Source organism: Lepidochelys olivacea (genome assembly GCF_965140295.1).
Source record: "Lepidochelys olivacea isolate rLepOli2 genome assembly, chromosome: 6".
NCBI lineage: Eukaryota > Metazoa > Chordata > Testudines > Cheloniidae > Lepidochelys > Lepidochelys olivacea.
In genome coordinates, this window is record NC_140416.1 from 20,719,204 (window position 1) to 20,739,861 (window position 20,658).

Consider the following 20,658-nt stretch of genomic DNA (forward strand, 5'->3'; position numbering starts at 1 on the left):
GACTCTAAACACCAGAACCAGATCCAAATTGTGTGACTAGTCCCAGTCTCTATAACTATAACACTAGTTCAGAATAGCCCTGAGTTTTGGGAAAGTTTGGACCCACCTCTACAAAATAAATATTTTTAGACCCGGGAACAACCCTTTAAAGCAATAGTTGTTGCTATTGTTTTTTCAGCTCTGTGAAAATGACACATTCGCTGTTCTGGGAGAACTCCGCACCTGCGGCTTGACAGACACTGAGACATGCTTAAAGACAATAGCCCTCAGCGTTAATGGGGGACAAACTGTAAGTATCCAAAACAAGTGGTGAAAATGCTGCAGGAATATTTTATAAAAATGTGGGGAGCAAAAAGATTAAGCCAGAATGAGTCAGGTATAGAGCTTTGTTAATAACGGATTTTTCAATTCAGGTCAAAGGAAATGTTTCATTTGAGACAAAATGAAAAGTTTTGTTTCAAGTTTTTTTTATCTTTTAAAAAAATTAATAAACTGAAGTTAAAAAAGTCATTTGGAGTCAACAAATCTAAGCATTTCATTTTGAACATGTCAGAATGAAAGGTTTAAACTTTTTTATTTTACTGAAACTATTTAGCAAACGCAACACATATTTGGAAAATGTTTTGTCCACTTGAATCTGCATTTCTCAGCAAAAAATAAAAAGTTTAGTCTAGAAAATTTCACCCATATCTAGTCAGGGAGTGGCATTTATCCTTCTAAGGATCTGCAAGTCTGGAAAATACATATTAGTTTTTTAAACCAAGATAAAATAAATGTATCTTTCTTTATCATAATTGTGAGGTAAGTAGTATGTTCAGCCCCATGCTAGTTCAGTCAGAAAAGAGACTTTATTCAGAAAACAGGAGAGAAGTTCTCTTTCTATTAAGTAAACAATGAGACCAAAGAGACCATGATCTTCTTGGTTTCTGCCTAAAACTACCAGCTGCACTACATGCAAGTCAGTTCAGATACAGAGGCTCTGCATCACTGCAAACTAAGATAGCCTGACCAATGATGCAGCTCTGTAAAGGACAAAGCATGATTCTTTAAAACAATTCCCTTTTGGAAGGGAAAAGGCAACCAAAGATTAAAAGGAAGGACAATTAAGATTTTAAAGGAAGGGTAAAAATCAGAAAATCAACCCTGTTTCATGAAATTCATCAGGATCTACTGGGGTATTATCATGCTGATGTTACCAATGCATGACATAACGTTCCTTTATCTTTATCTTCCTTGCCAGATCATTGTGATCAAGTCTGGAGGGGGTGTGTTTGTGAATTGGATCTACACTCAGTTGCCCTTCTCAGCAGGTATGTTTCTATCCTGGGGCCAATACATGACACACTCAAAACTTCACCTAGACTCTTGCTTATTATTTTAAACTTCAAAGGAGTTGATGTGGTGTCAGTATAATGAAGAATCCCATAGCCTAGCATGTTCACACTAGATTCTCGCTATGATAATTCTTGACCCAAATGGTGATTCCAGCAATAGAAGTCTAAAGTCTCATGATAAATTACAACTTGTTGTCCAACTTGTTAAGATATTAGTTTGGTTTTTGCTGTCTATCCTCATAAAGAATGATCCTTACTGAAGATTTTTATGCCACCCAGTCCCTGCTCATTCTCCTCTCCACAATGGACTTGCAATGATCAAGATACCAGATTAGAAACTAGAACAAAATGATTCTTGTTAATGCTTGATGTAATCCAATTTTTCCCTTCATTAGTCTGTGGGAAGGAGCAGACAAAAGGAGCATTCTACTCCTGTGTAACTTTAATACAAACTTCACTTGCTAGGTCCTAGGCAGTCACAAGCAAATATTGCATTGTATTTTTCATTCAACTTTAAGCATATCTTGGCTTTACTCCACACTAGGATTCACTATAGTTGCAATAGTAATCCAAAAAGAGCCGTAACAATGGGGTGGTGTCACTCTCAAACATTTGATCTCTTCTGAAATCTGATTATCCTGTTCTTTGTCCATAGCTAATGTCACCATTTTCAGACCCTCATCCTTCTTCATCATGGTGGAGACAAACTTTGGACTCCAGCTGGAGATCCAGCTTGTACCTGTCATGCAAGTGTTTGTGCGACTGGATCCATCTTTCAAAGGGCAGACCTGTGGTAAGTGAATGTAACAAAACCAGTGACCTGCCTGAAATCCACATTGGTCTGGTATGAGTGATTCAAACTTTGTGCTTTTTCAACAGGTCTCTGTGGAAACTTCAACAATGTTGAGGCTGATGACTTCAAAGCCATAAGTGGTGTAGTGGAAGGAACAGCAGCTGCATTTGCTAATACCTGGAAAACACAAGCTTCGTGCCCTAACATCAAAAACAACTTTGAGAATCCTTGTGCCCTCAGCGTAGAAAATGGTAAATGCATTATAGAAAATTGTCCATGACATGCAGCCAATTTGAAATTAGATTTGTAGTTTTTCCTCATAGAGCTAATGGAAAATACTTGACATAAAGCAAAAATTAGAAGACATAAGAGATTTAAACATGGTAAAACATACATTTGGAATCAGAAAGACATGTTCATAAGAGAAGAAAATTTGAGAGAAGGTAAGTAATAAAATAAATGCAAGAATCATGGATACTTTCCAACAATAGCAAAGAGTCCTGTGGCACCTTATAGACTAACAGACATATTGGAGCATAAGCTTTCGTGGGTGAATACCCACTTCGTCGGATTCATGCATCCAACAAAGTGGGTAATCACCCACAAAAGCTTATGCTCCAATACATCTTTTAGTCTATAAGGTGCCACAGGACTCTTTGCCGCTTTTACAGATCCAGACTAACTCGGCTACCCCTCTGACACTTTCCAACACAGATTTAGGTTTAGTGAACAAGATGGCAACTTGGTGCAGAATGAGTGTACCATAGCTATTTGTTTATAAGGCTTTTGTGAATTCTTTGTTCAATCCATGGTGAGAAACTGCTTTTTCATAACTTTGGCTTTAACAAGTCTTTGCCAAATGTAGCAGTGAGCAAAACAATGTGGCTGCTATGGTACAATTTCAGAACTGAGTTTACGAGCGTTCATGATTCACACAAGGACACATTAGCAGTGGGTTTTTGAGCCTAATGAAATAAAAAGAGTAATATGGATTCATTTCATTTCCTCTATTCACAGAAAAGTATGCTCAGCACTGGTGTGGATTGCTGATGAACAGCACAGGACCTTTTGTCAATTGCCACTCCACAGTGAATCCAGCTGTGTACCACACGGTATTTAGCTATTTTTCTTTTTCCTTTAAAAAACAATCAAAATTGGAGCCTTAAAACCAGCTGTTTGGAAAGAAATGTCCCAAACACGTCTCCCAGATTATGCTGTGTTTATATTTTAATCTGCATAATACAGCACTTCTTTTTATCTGTATATGTTTCTTACTTTATGTGTATATTGCCGACCCCTATTTCAGTCTGCACTCTTGGTTTCATCATCCTGAATTGCTTTTACACTCTTCGTTAAACAAGAACTGCTATTTGCCACAGAGCAGGAAAACCAAAATGTAAACATATAAAGAGGAAGTTATACACAAAGTATATAAAATATACTAATTGTATATGAATTTTTGCTTACTAAAGTATATCATCTTCAGAATAATCCATATATTTAGGTAAAATGGGAGATTACAAAGCATACAACAGATTCTTTGGCTCTTATTTTACAATAATAACTGCCAATATTTTGGGGTCTCCATTATCGCCATATAAAAAAAAAACCTAAAAGGAGGTCGGAAAATATTAAAGGTATGTTGACACTGCTCACAACTGAATGTATACGGAGAAGAAGCTGATACATAAGACCAGAAGTTAACAGGACCTGTTTTTGGATGGGCAGTTTTGTGATTATTAATTAGTTTGTTTCTGCACCTCTAGAACTGTCTGTTTGACACCTGTAACTGTGAAAAGAGTGAGGATTGTATGTGTGCTGCCCTCTCTTCCTATGTGAGAGCTTGTGCTGCCAAAGGAGTCCAGCTGGAGGGATGGAGGACTGATGTCTGTTGTAAGTGTTATAGCCACTCCCTCGGTCTTCTATTCTGAAAGAACCAGTAGTAGAATTTATCAATCAATCATCATCTTATATCAATTTCTAGCCAATCCAGGGCTCTCCCAGTAAATTTTGAGGGAAAGGTATTGAAAAGTAAAATTCTAGCAATAATTCCCTATTTTTTTAATAATGTAATGGAGGTTAGTTGTGTGAATACAAACAGATGGAAGACACAATTGTTGCTAGGAAAAAGACAACTGCTGCTGAAGTGGCTCTGACTCTCTCCGCAGAGGCTTTAAGTTAACTAGAGTTTCATCTGTCCCCAGTTGCCATGGAAATGAATGTGTCAGATCACAGAAGCAATATTGGTTCTAAACAAAATACTTCAAAAATAAAAAATGTTTAAACAAAGGGTTGTTTAAAGTCACCAAGTTGTTTTCTTTGATCCAACATGTGCAGGTGTATTTGCCTACCTCAGGAGGCCTCATGCCTCAGAGTGCACCAAAGGTTTATAGGGTTTCTGTTATAACTGCCACCGTGGTGTATGGTTTCTCTTTCCAAATCTCATTTGAAAACATATCTTTTTTCATTTGCATATATCACTTCATTTGTCCCCTATCTCCTGTTACTTCTTTTTTTAATGCTGTGCATTATTTAACTCTGAAAGCATGCTGGGATACATTTTGTCTGAAAAATGTGATACACAAAAAATTGTATAGCATTGTTTTTATCTGTTATTCAGACTACATATTCCCCCTCTCTCCCCACCAAATAATATTATCTGCAACTAACAAATCTGTTGATATCATTTTGTTTGTTTTTCCTTCTCAAGCCAAATACACAACCTCATGTCCCAAATCCTTGACCTACAGCTATAACATCAGTTCCTGTCAACCCACTTGCCGGTCTCTGAGTGAGCCCGATGTCACATGTAACATCAGGTTCATTCCAGTTGATGGTTGCTCCTGTGAAAAAGGAACCTACATGGATGAATATGGCAAATGTGTGTCTGCTAGCAAATGTCCTTGTTATTACAAAGGGTCTCCCATTGCCTCTGGGGAAGCTGTTCATGAAGATGGTCTTGTTTGGTAAGAGATTCTATCAAATCTTTATCAAAGAGATAAAACACTAACGCTGCATTGTATAAACTTTTTAAATAAAAGAATACACCCCAGTTAAGCTTGCTGTACCCAGCCCTGCATGATTTTCAATATAATGCTCTGTCCACAGAATAGTTCTAATTCTATTAGTCTATGAGAGTAGTGCATTTTTCCAGACCTATGAGAACTATTGTATTCAGGTGCGATCCTATTGTATTCAATGATTTTTCCCAGCATAAAATACAAAAATACACAGCGAGAGGTTTATAGTATAATAAACATCAAACTCACAGGGAGACATTGTCTGTTACATTTTCGGTCACAATTTTTCCTGGACATCTATAGCCGAGATCATAGGGAAATACCACCAGCAGCTGGGTTGACAAGAAACTTTTTTCTGTAATCACAAGGTGGCATGTTAGAATTCCATGTCCTATTGGAAAGTTCTGAAACAGCAGAAAAGAAGCTCAGTATGCGAATCTTAGAACAGAAAGTGCTACAGTAAATGCAAAATAATAAAGAATAAATATTATTATTATTTCCTTCCATTTCCTACAGCACTTGTGCACAGGGTAAGCTGAGCTGCATTGGAGCTGTGAACCAAATGGCAGGTAAAAACCCTTCTTTAGTTTATCTTTGCTCTCTAGTCTGTCCTTGGTTTTGAATATGTTTTCTCTTGGTGCAACAGAACAAAACTGAAACACACAGGAAAGTCAATAGAGTGGAAACTGTTCCTTAATTTCATCTACTATTTTTAAAATAAAATATCAGTCTATACAGTGTGACCAGTTAAAAAAAATAATATGAAGGTAATGCAATAAGAATTACATGTAATTTCTAAGAGATTATATAAATAAAAAACTGCTACTTCCTAGGGAATTCATAGCATCCTGTCACATAAACCCTTGCATTCTTTTTTTAATTGTACTGGATATGAAGAGCCTAATCTCCTTATAGCAAATTGAAAACATGTTATTGCTGTGCCAACTCTGGTGCCTTTTCTCATATCTCTCATGCCGTTCTCTCCCCTAGTTTGCGCTCCTCCCATGGTCTACTTTGACTGCAGAAATATCACTGCAGGCACTACTGGAGCCGAATGCCAGAAGAGCTGCCAGACTCTTGACATGCAGTGTGTAAGTATGAAGTGGCTGGACAGAATAGCCTTTGTAGAAAACTAAGGTTTGTTTTTACTCCTGTACACTAGAACTATTCATGGTTCATAAATATGGTCCTGAAGCTGTAATACTGATAGTCTGTTGTTTGTGCAGTGAAACCCTGGAAGCATGTTATGAAGCATTAACAATGCAATCACTAAAGGTCAAGACCATGAGCAAATAAAAGTCAACTTTACTTGAATCTCTCACAGAGGTACTGACTGGAGATGCATCGGACTTTGTAGATCTAATTCAGATAACAATACCTAGCAAGAACTTGTTCTCAACGAAACATCCAGAAGTTTGCCATATGCACAATCCGTTCAGTAGAAAATTACTGGATGTAACCTTGATTGAAACTGTTAATATCTTTTGTGCCATGACTCACTTTTTAATAATCTCTTATACATCCAATTATATTACAAAGGCTAGGAACATGATAACAGCCTGATTGGCTATGTCATTTTATGAGACAGCATCATGTGAGATAAATGGCAATCCAACTTAATGCATCAGAAAAAATGTATGAAGCAATTCTTTTTTTAACTTTCCATCCACTCACACACAGATCAGCAGATCCACAGGTTCATCAGTAATTCAGTACCCAATTCAATATTTTTCACACTTTCACAATCCATAGACCACATGTGGAGACTGGGACACATGAAATGTTGACTTTTAACAGGTTTTATCTTCCACTAAAACTTCCTTTAGCAACCAACCATATGTTTGAGCAATCCATATTTTCCTTTGAGACATCTCTCATTTAAACTGGATGTAAATAAACAACAGTCCAGAGACAGGTTCTAAGAACCTAATCTCACTCTCTCTCTACTCAAGTAAGTAAGTTACATTTTCTGCTTGGCTTTACAGTACAGCACACAGTGTATGTCTGGCTGCATGTGCCCCTCTGGGCTAGTGTCGGATGGTAAAGGCAGCTGTATTGCTGAAGAGGAATGTCCATGTATTCACAACGAGGCTACCTACAAACCAGGGGAAGAGATCAAAGTTGACTGCAACACCTGGTATGTATTCATTGAACTGTGTGGTTCATGGAGCCACCACATTGCCCTTTCCAAATATCCATATATAAGCAACACAATAGCAAAAAGAAATGTTCATTGTGGATTGGGTTGGCAGATGGACTTTTCAGTATATTAACCATAACAAGCCAGTTTTCTGTCATTCAAGGTAGATGGTAAAAGCAAAAGTGGGAGCCACGAAATCTTTGGGTTTAAGGTTTTCATAGAAACAGATTCATAGAAAAATAGGGGTGGAAGGGACCTTGATAGATTATCTAGTCCATTCCCCTGTGCTGTGGCAGGACAAGTATACCTGGACCATCCATGACAGGTGTTTGTCTAACCTGTTTTTAAAAACCTCCAAAGATGGGGATTCCACAACCTTGCTTGATAATCTATTCCAGAGTTTAACTATACTTGTAGTTAGAAGGTTTTTCCTAATATCTAACCTAAATCTCCCTTGCTACAGATTAAGCCCATTACTTCTTGTCCTGTCTTCAGTGGACATGAAGAACAATTGATCGCATCCTTAACATATTTGAAGACTGTTAGCAAGTTCCCTCTCCATCTTCTTTTCTCAAGACTAAACATGCCTAGTTAAAAAAAATAACCTTTCTTCACAGGTCAGCTTTTCTAAACCTTTTATCATGTTTGCTGCTGTCCTCTGTACTCTCTCCAGCTAGTCCACATCTTTCTTAAAGTGCGGTATTCAGAACTGAACACAGTACTCCAACCGAGGCCTCACCAGTGCTAAGTAGAATGGGAAAATTACATCAGTCCTGTTAATATAGCCCAGAATATTAGCCTTTTTTGCAACTGCATCACATTGTTAACTCATATTCAATTTGTGATCCATTATAATGTCCAAATCCTTTTCACCAGCACTACTGCCTAGCCGCTTATTCCTCCTTTTGTAGTTGTGCATTTGATTTTTCCTTCCTTAATATAGTACTTTGCACTTGTCTTTATTGAATTTCATCAACACTTCACCAATTTGTCAGAGTCATTTTGAATTCTAATCCTGTCCTCTAAAGTGCTTGCAATTCCTCCCAGCTTGGTGTTACGGGCAAATTTTATAAGTATACTCTCTATTCTATTATCCAAGTCATTAATGAATATACTGAACAGTGCCGGACCCAGGACAAACCCCTGCAGAACCCCATTAGCTACATCCCCCAAGTTTAACACCAAACCATTTATAATTTCTCTTTGAATACAGTCCTTCAACCAGTTTTGCACACACCTTACAGTAATTTCATCTAGACCACATTTCCCTAGTTTTCTCATGAGAATATCATATGGGACTTTATCAAAAGCCTTTCTAAAATCAAGATATATTACATTTACAGCTTCCCCTTTATCTACTAGGCCAGTAATCCCATCGAAGAAGGAAACTAGGTTGGTGTGGCATGGTTTGTTGTTGACAAAATCCCTGTTGGCTATTACTTGTTGCCCTATTATTCTCAAGGTGTTTACAAATTGATTAATAACTTGTTCCAGTATATTTCCAGGTATTAAAATCAGGCTGACAGATCTATAATTCCCCAGGTCCTCTTTGTTACACTTTTCCCTTCTTCAATCATCTGGGACCTCACCCGTCTTCCCTAAATTCTCAAAGATAATCATTAATTGTTCCAAGTTTGCCTCAATTCATGCCTGAAGTTCCCTAGGATGAATTTCAGCAAGCCCTGCCAACTTGAATATAGCTAACTTATCTACATATTCTTTAACCTGATCTTTCCCTAGTTTAGTTTCCAGTCCTTTCTCCTTGTTGTTAATAATATTAGTTATCTGGTCACATTTACCTTTTTAGTGAAGACTGAAGCAAAATAGGCATTGAACACCTCAGTCTTCTTGATAATGTCCATTATTAACTCTTCTTTCCTGCTAAGTAGAGGACCTCCTTCATCTTTCTCTTGCTCATAATGTATTTATAGAACCTCTTCTTTATTGTCTTTTATGTAACTCCATTTTGTGCCTCAGCCTTTCTGATTTTGTCCCTACATGCTTCTGCTATTCTTGTGCACTCATTCTTAGCAATTTGACCATGTTTTCACTTTTTGTAGGATTTTTTAATTTGTTTTGATTTTCGGTTCATTAAAGAGCCCGTGATAGAGCCATATTGGCCTTTTACTATTCTCCTATCTTTCCTTTGCATCAGGATAATTTGCTGTTGCTCCTTTAATATTGTCTCCTCAAGAAACTGACAGCAATCTTGAACTCTTTTCTCCTAGATTTCCTTCCCACAGGACCTTGCCTACCAGTTATCTGAGTTTGTTAAAATCTGCTATTGTCCTTATTCTGCCGTTCTCACTCCTTCCATTCTTTAGAATGAAATCTATCATGTCATGTTTCAGAGTAACAGCCGTGTTACTCTGTATTTGCAAAAAGAAAAGGAGTACTTGTGGCACCTTAGCGACTAACCAATTTATTTGAGCATAAGCTTGTCATGTCATGATCATTTTCACCCAAATTGCCTTCACCCATCAGATTCGCAACCAGTTCCTTCCCTGTTGGTCAGAATCAAATCTAAAATGGCTGTCCCCCTGGTTACTTCCTTCACCTTCTGAAACAAAAAGCTGTCACCAATGCATTCCAAGAACCTATTGGACATTTTGTGTTTTGCCATATTACTTTTTCAACAGATGTCTCGGTGGTTAAAGTCCCCCATTACTACCAGGCCTTGTGTTTTCATGCAGTATTATCTATATTCCTATTAACCCCTTCATGCTGATGATATAGAGCTTTTGCATTAATTGTTTGCTTGGAAAAATTCTAACTTTAACACAAGAGTGAATACAACATTTACCAGGACTGATACATACTGAATTAAATAAATATGTTGTGGGAATTACCTGTGCATCAAGTGAGTAATTTTATGATTAAAATACTTTCTTCTCCTTCTTAGCGTGTGTAAGAACAGGATGTGGAACTGCACCAGTGAACAATGCCTGGGTACGTGCGCTATTTATGGAGATGGGCATTACATCACATTTGATGACAAACGGTTTAGCTTCAACGGAGATTGTGAATACACATTAGTCCAGGTACTGAGCTTTTGTCTTAGCATTACTACTTGTGGAGTCACCTGTATCCTCCATATGGCAATTATCTATCTGCTAACTTCATTTCTCTCTTCAGGACCACTGTGGGAAAAACAGCACAGTCAATGGAACCTTCCGAGTTGTCACTGAAAACATCCCCTGTGGCTCCACTGGGACTACCTGCTCTAAGTCTATTAAAGTCTTCCTTGTGGTGAGTTCCTTTTTTGGTACATTTTTTAAAAGAACAGGTTTATTATGTATTCATTGGAGACTCAGGAGGAGCCAGAAGCTGATTCTTAGTCATTCTTTTGGTTTCTTTTTTCTCCCCATTTTAGGGCTATGAGTTGATACTCAGTGAGGAACACCTTGAAGTGGTAGAAAGAGAAAATGGAAGGCAAATGCCATACCAAGTCCGCTATATGGGCATGTACTTAGTTATTGAGACCAACAATGGACTGATCCTCATGTGGGATAAGAAAACCAGCATCTTCATCAAACTCAGCCCTGATTTCAAGGTAAGGCTTAAGAAGGCAGGAGTTTGCTGCCAACTATCATTGACACAAACGATGAATTATCATCCCTCTTGAGTGAAAAAGCAATATTGATTGAAATGAAACAGAGTATGGCTGAAAGTCTTGTGTAAAATGATAGGAAGTATGTTTAACCATGTCTCAAAATACAGATGTTAAAGGTAGTGTGTGGTACTATTCTAGAGTTTGTCAACATAGCTATTGATGTGTGAGAAGGGAACTTCGGAAATGGGAACTTTGTCATCCTATTTGCATACCACACTGACTTTTCCATTAGGGAAATGTATTAGGGAGTGGTTCAGCCAGCTTCAGAAATGTATGTAGAAGTATATTCTAATACCATGAGTTCTTTAGCTAAATAGTACACCAGAATCAAATGTATTTTTCCCACAAATATGGAATGTATTTTAGATTCATACATACAGCCTAGTATTTATGTCAGCCTTGCTAAATTTTATTTCCTCACTTGCCTAGGGTGACATTTTTTGGATGGACAAGCAAAGTATTCATTTTTATCAATGTCATTAATTTTGGTAAAGAGCAAGTGAGTAGATTTTGTGCCTGGAGTGGGCTACTCATTTTCATGACAGTTTTGTAAGGCTGTTTTATCTAAGTATGTCTATTGTATATCTGTACAACACAAAACAAACAAAAGAATATGCAATTAGCTAACTGTAGATTCATCATCGTAACTCACCAGTGATGGGGCACAATAACCACGCAATTTTCTTACTGTTCAAATTTTTAAATAAATTACTGGGCTTATACCCGTCAGACCACTCATCAGGTCCTTTTACTGAGGAAAAAAGCAGATTTTTTGGAAAGTATGTTATCTTAGAAAAACAGAGAGTTAGGATATTACCAAACAGTTAGAGATACCATGCAAAATAGGGAATTCCAGAGGTGCTTTTAGTCTGTGATGTTGCTGAAAACTTTCTATCATCCTTTTTGTGCATGTGTGTGTGTACAGGGTCAGGTCTGTGGCCTGTGTGGGAACTACGATGGCAATGGCATTAATGACTTTACCACCAGAAGTCAGTCTGTGGTAGGAGATGTGCTGGAGTTTGGAAACAGCTGGAAAGTGTCTCTTACTTGTCCTGATGCCAATTCTGCAAAGGACCCGTGCTCTACCAACCCTTATAGGAAGTCCTGGTCACAGAGGCAGTGCAGCATTATCAACAGTGAAGTCTTTGCTGCGTGTCACTCTCAGGTATAGCAAATCCTCAGAGCAAAATTCTCCTAAATAATGATGATATTTTTGTATTCCTCAGATGCCTGTGCACTTGACATTGAGTTGTCAGTCCTTACATTCCATTGAATACAAGTGGTCTGCTAGTGTACATATCCTAGACATGGGTGTGAACAAGAGCAACTGGATCCAGCCTCACACCCCAACCTTTGGGTGTTTGGAACCAGCTCTGAATTTTACAACTAAGGCTCATCTCTAACATATACACAACATTGTTGAAGAAACCCATCCCTTTAGAAGACTCCCTTTAGGAGTCAGAGCTAATTATGAACTAAATTTTTGACTATCCAGAAATTTCATTTGGGTCCATTTTCTCCCTATTCCAAAAGAACTATCCCCATTGAAGGTTGTTCTCATACATTCTGAAACAGGTGCACAATTCATCAGCTAACATATGTTTCACTTTGAATTGTCACAGGTAAATTTCAAGCTGGATTATTCTACCCAACAGGAATGGGCACTGCACCTGTAGAACAATACAACGTTGTTTATTTTACCGGAAGCATTCTTGTTTTTCTTGTGTAAAAGAAGGATAATCTCAAGACAGTTTGAGTTTTATTTTTAGTGTGGGTTAGTTAATATTTTCCTCATATGACATGTACAGAATACAAGTGTTACGCCAGCAGACCCCAGTCATCGGTGGGCGGGATCAAACCGGAGTCCTGTGGAGCTTAGTGCATGATCCTCTATTGCATGAGCTAAAAGCCAACAGGTTGTTAGCAAAGGCTGTAGAGCAAACTCATTAATCTCTCTTTCTAAGTGGTCTCGGTGCCAGTAAATGGGACAGAACACCACACCCAGAAGGTATGTGGGTCACACAAGGTCTATCCCTGAGTTAATTATTAACATGCTGGAGTAGCAGGGGAAAAGAATCAGTTTAGATATCAGCAGCCATTACTAAAGCATATGTAAAACAATGTAGCCTACCTGTGTTATTTGTGTCTTAATTCTTTCCATAGATACAATCCCTAATGTTCAAACATAGTTGTCTGTTTGAGCCCGCATTTTGGGGCTCAAGTCTGCAATTGTTTGCAAATCTGCTTATGTGAATGATCAAATGTATGATTTAGACATACTGTTTCAGCATCCACATGGGAAAACTGGGCCTAGTTTGTCTAGCAATGCAAATACAAGAAAATGAAAGTTACAGATTTTGCCTTTTTGTGGCATGTTAATATTCTAGAAGCGTTACTCTGGCAAGATGACCCCAGAGAAAGTAAAACTTACATTTACTGCTTTCTTTGTCTAACAGGTTGAACCAACTAAATATTATGAAGCATGTGTGACTGATGCTTGTGCTTGTGACAGTGGGGGAGACTGTGAATGTTTCTGTACAGCAGTAGCTGCATATGCTCAAGCATGTAGTGAATTTGGTGTCTGTGTAGCCTGGAGAACTCCATCAATCTGCCGTGAGTATTAGCCCAGGCTCAATGGAGATTGAAAGAATAATGTATCAGTTTCAAGGCAATTGTTTTGAGAATGTTATTAAATATATTATTAAATATTTGACAACAATTAGTTCTCAACCCTGTGTTTCATATCAAACTGGGTTGACAGTTATGCAGTTTCAGCTCTTGATTCATGACTTTCAAGACTACCCAAATGGTATGGCAGTGGTATAATGGAGAGCTATGAAAAAACAGAGGCATTTTGTTCTGAACCTGTCTTCTTTTCCTGTTTCCCCTCAGCTATGTTCTGTGATTATTACAACCGAGAAGGGGGATGCGAGTGGCACTACAAGCCTTGTGGAGCCCCCTGCATGAAGACCTGTAGGAATCCAAGTGGAAGATGCCTTCATAAGTTACCAGGTTTAGAAGGTGAAAAGAGCTATGACACAGCACGCTGCTTGCTGTAGAGTGCACAGCTGGTTACCGTTTTTTTCCAGCTCAATCATTGTTGCATCAAATTCTCCCTTCAGATACACCCCATACAATCTTATTTTCTTCAGTGGGTTGCACTGGTATAAGTGAGGGCAGAGTTTGGTCTCTGGAGTTTGAAAACATTTGTAGGTCTCAGTCCCTGTGGGGTCTCCTAATGGGAATAGTCTGTGCTACATGACAGAACTGTATTAGTATCTTGGTTCATAGGCTAGCATCACATCCACATCTTAGGTGTTAGGGGAGCCTTGTTTGCTGAATAATAACACTGTGCCAACCAACAAAGGAGCCATTAACAAGAATCCAGAAGCAGTAGTTCCCTTTTATTTGGAAGGACTCATCATATTATAAGGAAGGCAAGCCAAAGAAAGTGAGCCAGGGGAAGGAGTACAAGTTTGGAAAGCCCTTGTGCCTGAGAAATATAGCCCAAAGTAGAAAAATAAAAAGGAATTACCTTCTGCATAAAGTTCCAGCTTAAACTCTTCCAGCTTATACTCTTTTTTTTGTTTGTGCCTCAGGCTGCTATCCAAACTGTCCAGCAAACAGGCCATATTTCAATGAGGATGAGATGACGTGTGTTGATAACTGTGGCTGTTATGATGCTGAAGGAAACTACCACAAACCAGGAGTGAGCTTCTACTCACGGGACAACTGTCAGTTATGGTAAGATTTAATGTACAGTCTGACCATGTTAAGGAGAAAAGACCAAATCAGTGTTTGAAAGTTATGCGCCGCAGTCCAACGGCGAGGTGGGTTCATGTTGCCTGTGCAAAAGCGACCTCTTATTTTCACATACCAATTTTCATATTACTAGTGAGCAATTTTTGATTCTGTTGAATTTGTTCTCAGTATCACAGTAAATTCTTCAGCTTAGTGCCCAGAAAAAAATCTGATGTGCTTTATAACCAGGTTTGTTCTATTCTGCAGTCCTCTATCACGGTGATATTCCTATAAAGTCACTCATCACCATGATAGAAGAGTGCAGAATAGAACAAACCTGGTTATGTAATATATAATATAGATTTGTTTCTGGGGTTTATTCTACATCCACATATAATTTAAAGTTCATAACTAATACAATCCAATATTCAGACTTTTTCCTTTTCTAGCCTCCGGGCCAAAACTCATTGGAAGAATGACGAATGTGACAAGAAGCCTTCCTAAAGACTTGTTTCTGTAGTTTCCCATAGCCTTTGACTTCACTCTCACGTAGGAGCTGAGGTCTGATATCAGGGAGATGGTTGGGAAAAGAATGGCAGTCAGAGGAACTGACATGAACTGGCTATAAGGGGGATGGCATAAGAAGAGATTGGTCTAACAGTAAGGGTATGGGAAAGGAATGGACCCTCTTCTTAACCCTCCCTCTGATCCATGCTGCTTCAATGTCAGAACTGGCTTTAGGGAGGAAGAAAAAAGCAGCCTATAAGCAGGACATGATGCAGGTACTGTGGAGAGGGAGCTGCACCTCCTCTTAACTATTCAGCTTGGAAGAGGTATTTTAATCAGAGCTGACTATGAGAAGATTAGCTGGAATCTAGACAATTACTTCTCTGAACTTCAGTCAAACCCTAATTCAGAATAATTCTGCTTTGGCTTATGATTAGTTTCTGGTATAAATTCAGTGAAAATACCATAACTGTAAAGCGAGTTCATCACCCTTCATGCATCTTCAGGCTCACATTTCTTCCTTGTTATTTCTTTCAGTACATGTACAATGGAAGGCTCAGAGTGCAAGTTTGATGCTGAAGGTACGTTGGCAAAGAAGATTTGTGAATGAAAACACATTCTTGAACTTTTGTTTCATTTGACAGGTGACTAACAATGTCATTCCACCTCTTCTGTTTTACAGCATGTTATTGCTATTATGAAGAACAAAAATATAAATATAAGGATGTCATTTATAACACCACAGATGGGATTGGAGGGTGTTTGAGTGCAACTTGTGGCATCAATGGAACAATAACCAGAAAATTCTTTGAATGCAGTGGAATTACAACTACCACCCCATTCACATTTAGTACAGTTCTACCTACGAGTGCTGCAGGTATTTCTATGCATTTCCCAAAATATCTGAAAAAATCTTTGCATACCTGGGGGGGAAGGGCCTAACTCCTTTAATTGCACATGTTTGTACTATAAGTTGGTAACTTCTACAATAATAGTCAGGAACTCAGCTGGCAGCTCCCCCGTCCCCCCCTTGAGGATTCTCTGCCCAGCTGGTGCGGAGAGATACAGCAGCAGCTTCTACAAATTCTCTCCCTTAGTCCCCACTGTTACCCTGGGTAACACCACCACCAGGTGCTCCCAGAGGAACGATAGTGTGGATAGTTCATCTTTATGCCCTGGATATCCCTGGTTGCCATGAGCATGAAATAGAGCAGCTTTAAGGGCAGCTCCCAGAGAGTTCTAGACTGGGGGAGCGGGGCAGGGGAGGGCATCTTTACGACTTCTCCCTATATATATGGTGGACAACAAATAACAATTTTAAAATAAACTAAGCACATTAGTGCAATCTCAAAGCTAAAAAATCCAGTTTAAGGGAACTTTCAAGGTACTTCAGAATGTCCTTTGACACTCTTCCTGATTGCTAAAGATTTTTGTAAGCAAGCTAGTGCTTTCTTCCAAAAAGCTCATTTACTCCCACTTGATCCTGCAGTTAATGCATCATGCTGAACATGCAAAAATGACAAATATATCCATAGCATCGTAGAGTAATATCATGAATACAACATGATGAATTCAATGTTGGATCAAGCAGAAGCAACCATTCTGTGGAGAAGATGGTGTTTATTCAACACAAATGTCTCAATAATACCAAGATGCTACAGAAACCTATGTTAAAATAAAGAGAAAAGTTCTAAATGTGACCGTCCTGATTGCCATTGACTTTTTCCTTGCATAGTCACTGTGAAGTGTGTGTACCATTCTGATTGTCTAGAAATCAATTGTAAATTATTACAAAAGAGATAATACAGTGGAAAATCAGGCCCTCTTTTCTTTATTTAAGCTCAGTACCAATGTGGACACAAGAACAAATGGATATAAACTGGCCACCAGGAAGTTTAGACTTCAAATTAGACAAAGGTTTCTAACCATCAGAGGAGTGAAGTTTTGGAATAGCCTTCCAAAGGAAGCAGTGGGGGCAAAAGATCTATCTGGCTTTAAGATTAAACTCGATAAATTTATGGAGGAGATGGGATGATGGGATAACACGATTCTGGGAATTAATTAATCTTTAAATATTCGTGGAAAATAGGCCTAATGGCCTGTGATGGGATGTTAGATGGGGTGGGATCTGAGTTACCCAGGAAAGAATTTTCTGTAGTATCTGGCTGGTGAATCTTACCCATATGCTCAGGGTTTAGCTGATCGCCATATTTGGGGTCGGGAAGCAAATTTTCCTCCAGGGCAGATTGGAAGAGGCCCTGGAGGTTTTTCACCTTCCTCTGTAGCATGGAGAACGGGTCACTTGCTGGAGGATTCTCTGTTCCTTGAAGTCTTTAAACCACGATTTGAGGACTTCAATAGCTCAGACATAGGTGAGAGGTTTTTCGCAGGAGTGGGTGGGTGAGATTCTGTGGCCTGTGTTGTGCAGGAGGTCAGACTAGATGATCATAATGGTCCCTTCTGACCTTAGTATCTATGAATCTATGAATCTACTAGAAAAGAGCCTCTTAAAAATTCATAGACTCCTTTATATATTGAGACGTGATACACAAGAGATAACTCTGAATATTTTTAACTGCAAAAGCAGAAGGAAACAGACTATAAGTCAGGTGAAGTTTTGATACTACACAGGTGATCAAAATTGCTCTTCCAAAACACTTTGTTGGAAGACAGAGTCCAAGATAATAAAGGTCCCCCTTGTGGCCTTAAATGAAATTCTTTGAAAGATTAATACCCTAATCTTTCCAGACACAGTAGGAATAATAAGACATTAGACAGTAATTATTAACAAGAATATTGAATCTCAGGACAAGAAACTATTTTTTTTTCTTTCTATCACAGGAACAACAACTACAACATCAGTTACAACAGTGTGTGTTCACAAAGTGTGCGATTGGTCAGAATGGTATGATAGCAGCAATCCAGCACAAGGCTCCAACAATGGAGATTTGGAAACATTTGAAAATATAAGAGCTAAAGGACATAGTGTTTGCAAAATTCCAAGCGCTGTGGAATGCAGAGCGAAACAATACCCTGGCACACCACTAAAAGACCTGAACCAAAATTTGACATGTAGCAAAGACATTGGACTCATATGTAATAACAAGGATCAGATTTCAAAAATCTGCTACAACTATGAGATCAAAATATCATGTTGCACTTATGTACCATGTGAGTCTACACCATCAACGCCATCAGGAACAAGTAGTGCACACCCAACAGTAACAGCTACCTCACTTGAGTCAAAAACGGTTTCAAATCCAACTACTTCAATAAGTTCAGAAGTGCCGACTCCATTCCCACTTACCACCACGCTTCCACCCCCAGTTTCCACTACCATATCAGTCACCTCCACTGCTTCTCCTCCAACTCCAGGCACAGCAACAGGCTCATCCGGTACACCACCACCGCCAACAGGCACAATCCTACCTGTGACAGGCACGCGTCCACAACTTTCACACGGTTCCACTCTTCCTCGTTCCGGACAAACCACCACTGAAGTCACCACACTCCTCTCTACACAGCCAACATCACAGGGAAGCACCACCACGCTGCGACCCCCACTTTCCACTACCATATCAGTCACCTCCACTGCTTCTCCTCCAACTCCAGGCACAGCAACAGGCTCAACCGGTACACCACCACCGCCAACAGGCACAATCCCACCTGCGACAGGCACGCGTCCACAAACTTCATCGGGTTCCACCCTTCCTCCTTCCGGACGAACCACCCCTGAAGGCACCACACTCATTTCTACACAGCCAACATCACAGGGAAGCACCACCACGCTTCTACCCCCACTTTCCACTACCGTATCAGTCACCTCCACTGCTTCTCCTCCAACTCCAGGCACAGCAACAGGCTCAACCGGTACACCACCACCGCCAACAGGCACAATCCCACCTGTGACAGGCACGCGTCCACAAACTTCATCAGGTTCCACCCTTCCTCCTTCCGGACGAACCACCACTGAAGTCACCACACTCCTTTCTACACAGCCAACATCACAGGGAAGCACCACCACGCTTCTACCCCCACTTTCCACTACTGTATCAGTCACCTCCACTGCTTCTCCTCCAACTCCAGGCACAGCAACAGGCTCAACAGGTACACCACCACCGCCAACCAGCACAATCCCACCTGTGACAGGCACGCGTCCACAACCTTCATCGGGTTCCACCCTTCCTCCTTCCGGACGAACCACCACTGAAGGCACCACACTCCTTTCTACACAGCCAACATCACAGGGAAGCACCACCACGCTTCTACCCCCACTTTCCACTACCGTATCAGTCACCTCCACTGCTTCTCCTCCAACTCCAGGCACAGCAACAGGCTCAACCGGTACACCACCACCGCCAACAGGCACAATCCCACCTACGACAGGCACGCGTCCACAACCTTCATCAGGTTCCACCCTTCCTCCTTCCAGACGAACCACCACTGAAGGCACCACACTCCTCTCTACACAGCCAACATCACAGGGAAGCACCACCACGCTTCTACCCCCACTTTCCACTACCGTATCAGTCACCTCCACTGCTTCTCCTCCAACTCCAGGCACAGCAACAGGCTCAACCGGTACACCACCACCGCCAACCAGCACAATCCCACCTACGACAGGCATGCGTACACGAACTTCATCGGGTTCCACCCTTCCTCCTTCCGGACGAACCACCACTGAAGGCACCACACTCCTCTCTACACAGCCAACATCACAGGGAAGCACCACCACGCTTCTACCCCCACTTTCCACTACTGTATCAGTCACCTCCACTGCTTCTCCTCCAACTCCAGGCACAGCAACAGGCTCAACCGGTACACCACCACCGCCAACAGGCACAATCCCACCTGTGACAGGCACGCGTCCACAAACTTCATCGGGTTCCACCCTTCCTCCTTCCGGACGAACCACCACTGAAGTCACCACACTCCTTTCTACACAGCCAACATCACAGGGAAGCACCACCACGCTTCTACCCCCACTTTCCACTACTGTATCAGTCACCTCCACTGCTTCTCCTCCAACTCCAGGCACAGCAACAGGCTCAACCGGTACACCACCACCGCCAACCAGCACAATCCCACCTGCGACAGGAACGCGTCCACAAACTTCATCGGGTTCCACCCTTCCTCCTTCCAGACGAACCACCACTGAAGGCACCACACTCCTCTCTACACAGCCAACATCACAGGGAAGCACCACCACGCTTCTACCCCCACTTTCCACTACCGTATCAGTCACCTCCACTGCTTCTCCTCCAACTCCAGGCACAGCAACAGGCTCAACCGGTACACCACCACCGCCAACCAGCACAATCCCACCTACGACAGGCATGCGTACACGAACTTCATCGGGTTCCACCCTTCCTCCTTCCGGACGAACCACCACTGAAGGCACCACACTCCTCTCTACACAGCCAACATCACAGGGAAGCACCACCACGCTTCTACCCCCACTTTCCACTACTGTATCAGTCACCTCCACTGCTTCTCCTCCAACTCCAGGC

The 20,658-nt window shown here is 40.5% G+C and overlaps 1 protein-coding gene across 1 annotated transcript in view; it reads left to right on the top strand.

Annotated features, from left to right (window-relative positions):
* The window catches only part of LOC311521456 (mucin-2-like), a gene marked incomplete at both ends in the record, with an annotated part of 64,660 nt that overhangs the window by 19,754 nt on the left and 24,248 nt on the right, over nucleotides 1–20,658 (top strand). Inside the window, 20 exons of the mRNA XM_084629790.1 lie at nucleotides 179–289; nucleotides 1,241–1,310; nucleotides 1,990–2,127; nucleotides 2,214–2,378; nucleotides 3,145–3,239; nucleotides 3,894–4,020; nucleotides 4,838–5,093; nucleotides 5,664–5,716; nucleotides 6,138–6,238; nucleotides 7,133–7,284; nucleotides 10,190–10,328; nucleotides 10,423–10,536; nucleotides 10,661–10,840; nucleotides 11,826–12,065; nucleotides 13,357–13,513; nucleotides 13,793–13,921; nucleotides 14,500–14,644; nucleotides 15,686–15,729; nucleotides 15,831–16,025; nucleotides 17,990–19,255. Of these exons, the coding sequence (XP_084485916.1) occupies nucleotides 179–289; nucleotides 1,241–1,310; nucleotides 1,990–2,127; nucleotides 2,214–2,378; nucleotides 3,145–3,239; nucleotides 3,894–4,020; nucleotides 4,838–5,093; nucleotides 5,664–5,716; nucleotides 6,138–6,238; nucleotides 7,133–7,284; nucleotides 10,190–10,328; nucleotides 10,423–10,536; nucleotides 10,661–10,840; nucleotides 11,826–12,065; nucleotides 13,357–13,513; nucleotides 13,793–13,921; nucleotides 14,500–14,644; nucleotides 15,686–15,729; nucleotides 15,831–16,025; nucleotides 17,990–19,255 (3,877 nt within the window). The remainder of the gene's footprint in view (nucleotides 1–178; nucleotides 290–1,240; nucleotides 1,311–1,989; nucleotides 2,128–2,213; nucleotides 2,379–3,144; nucleotides 3,240–3,893; nucleotides 4,021–4,837; nucleotides 5,094–5,663; nucleotides 5,717–6,137; nucleotides 6,239–7,132; nucleotides 7,285–10,189; nucleotides 10,329–10,422; nucleotides 10,537–10,660; nucleotides 10,841–11,825; nucleotides 12,066–13,356; nucleotides 13,514–13,792; nucleotides 13,922–14,499; nucleotides 14,645–15,685; nucleotides 15,730–15,830; nucleotides 16,026–17,989; nucleotides 19,256–20,658) is intronic.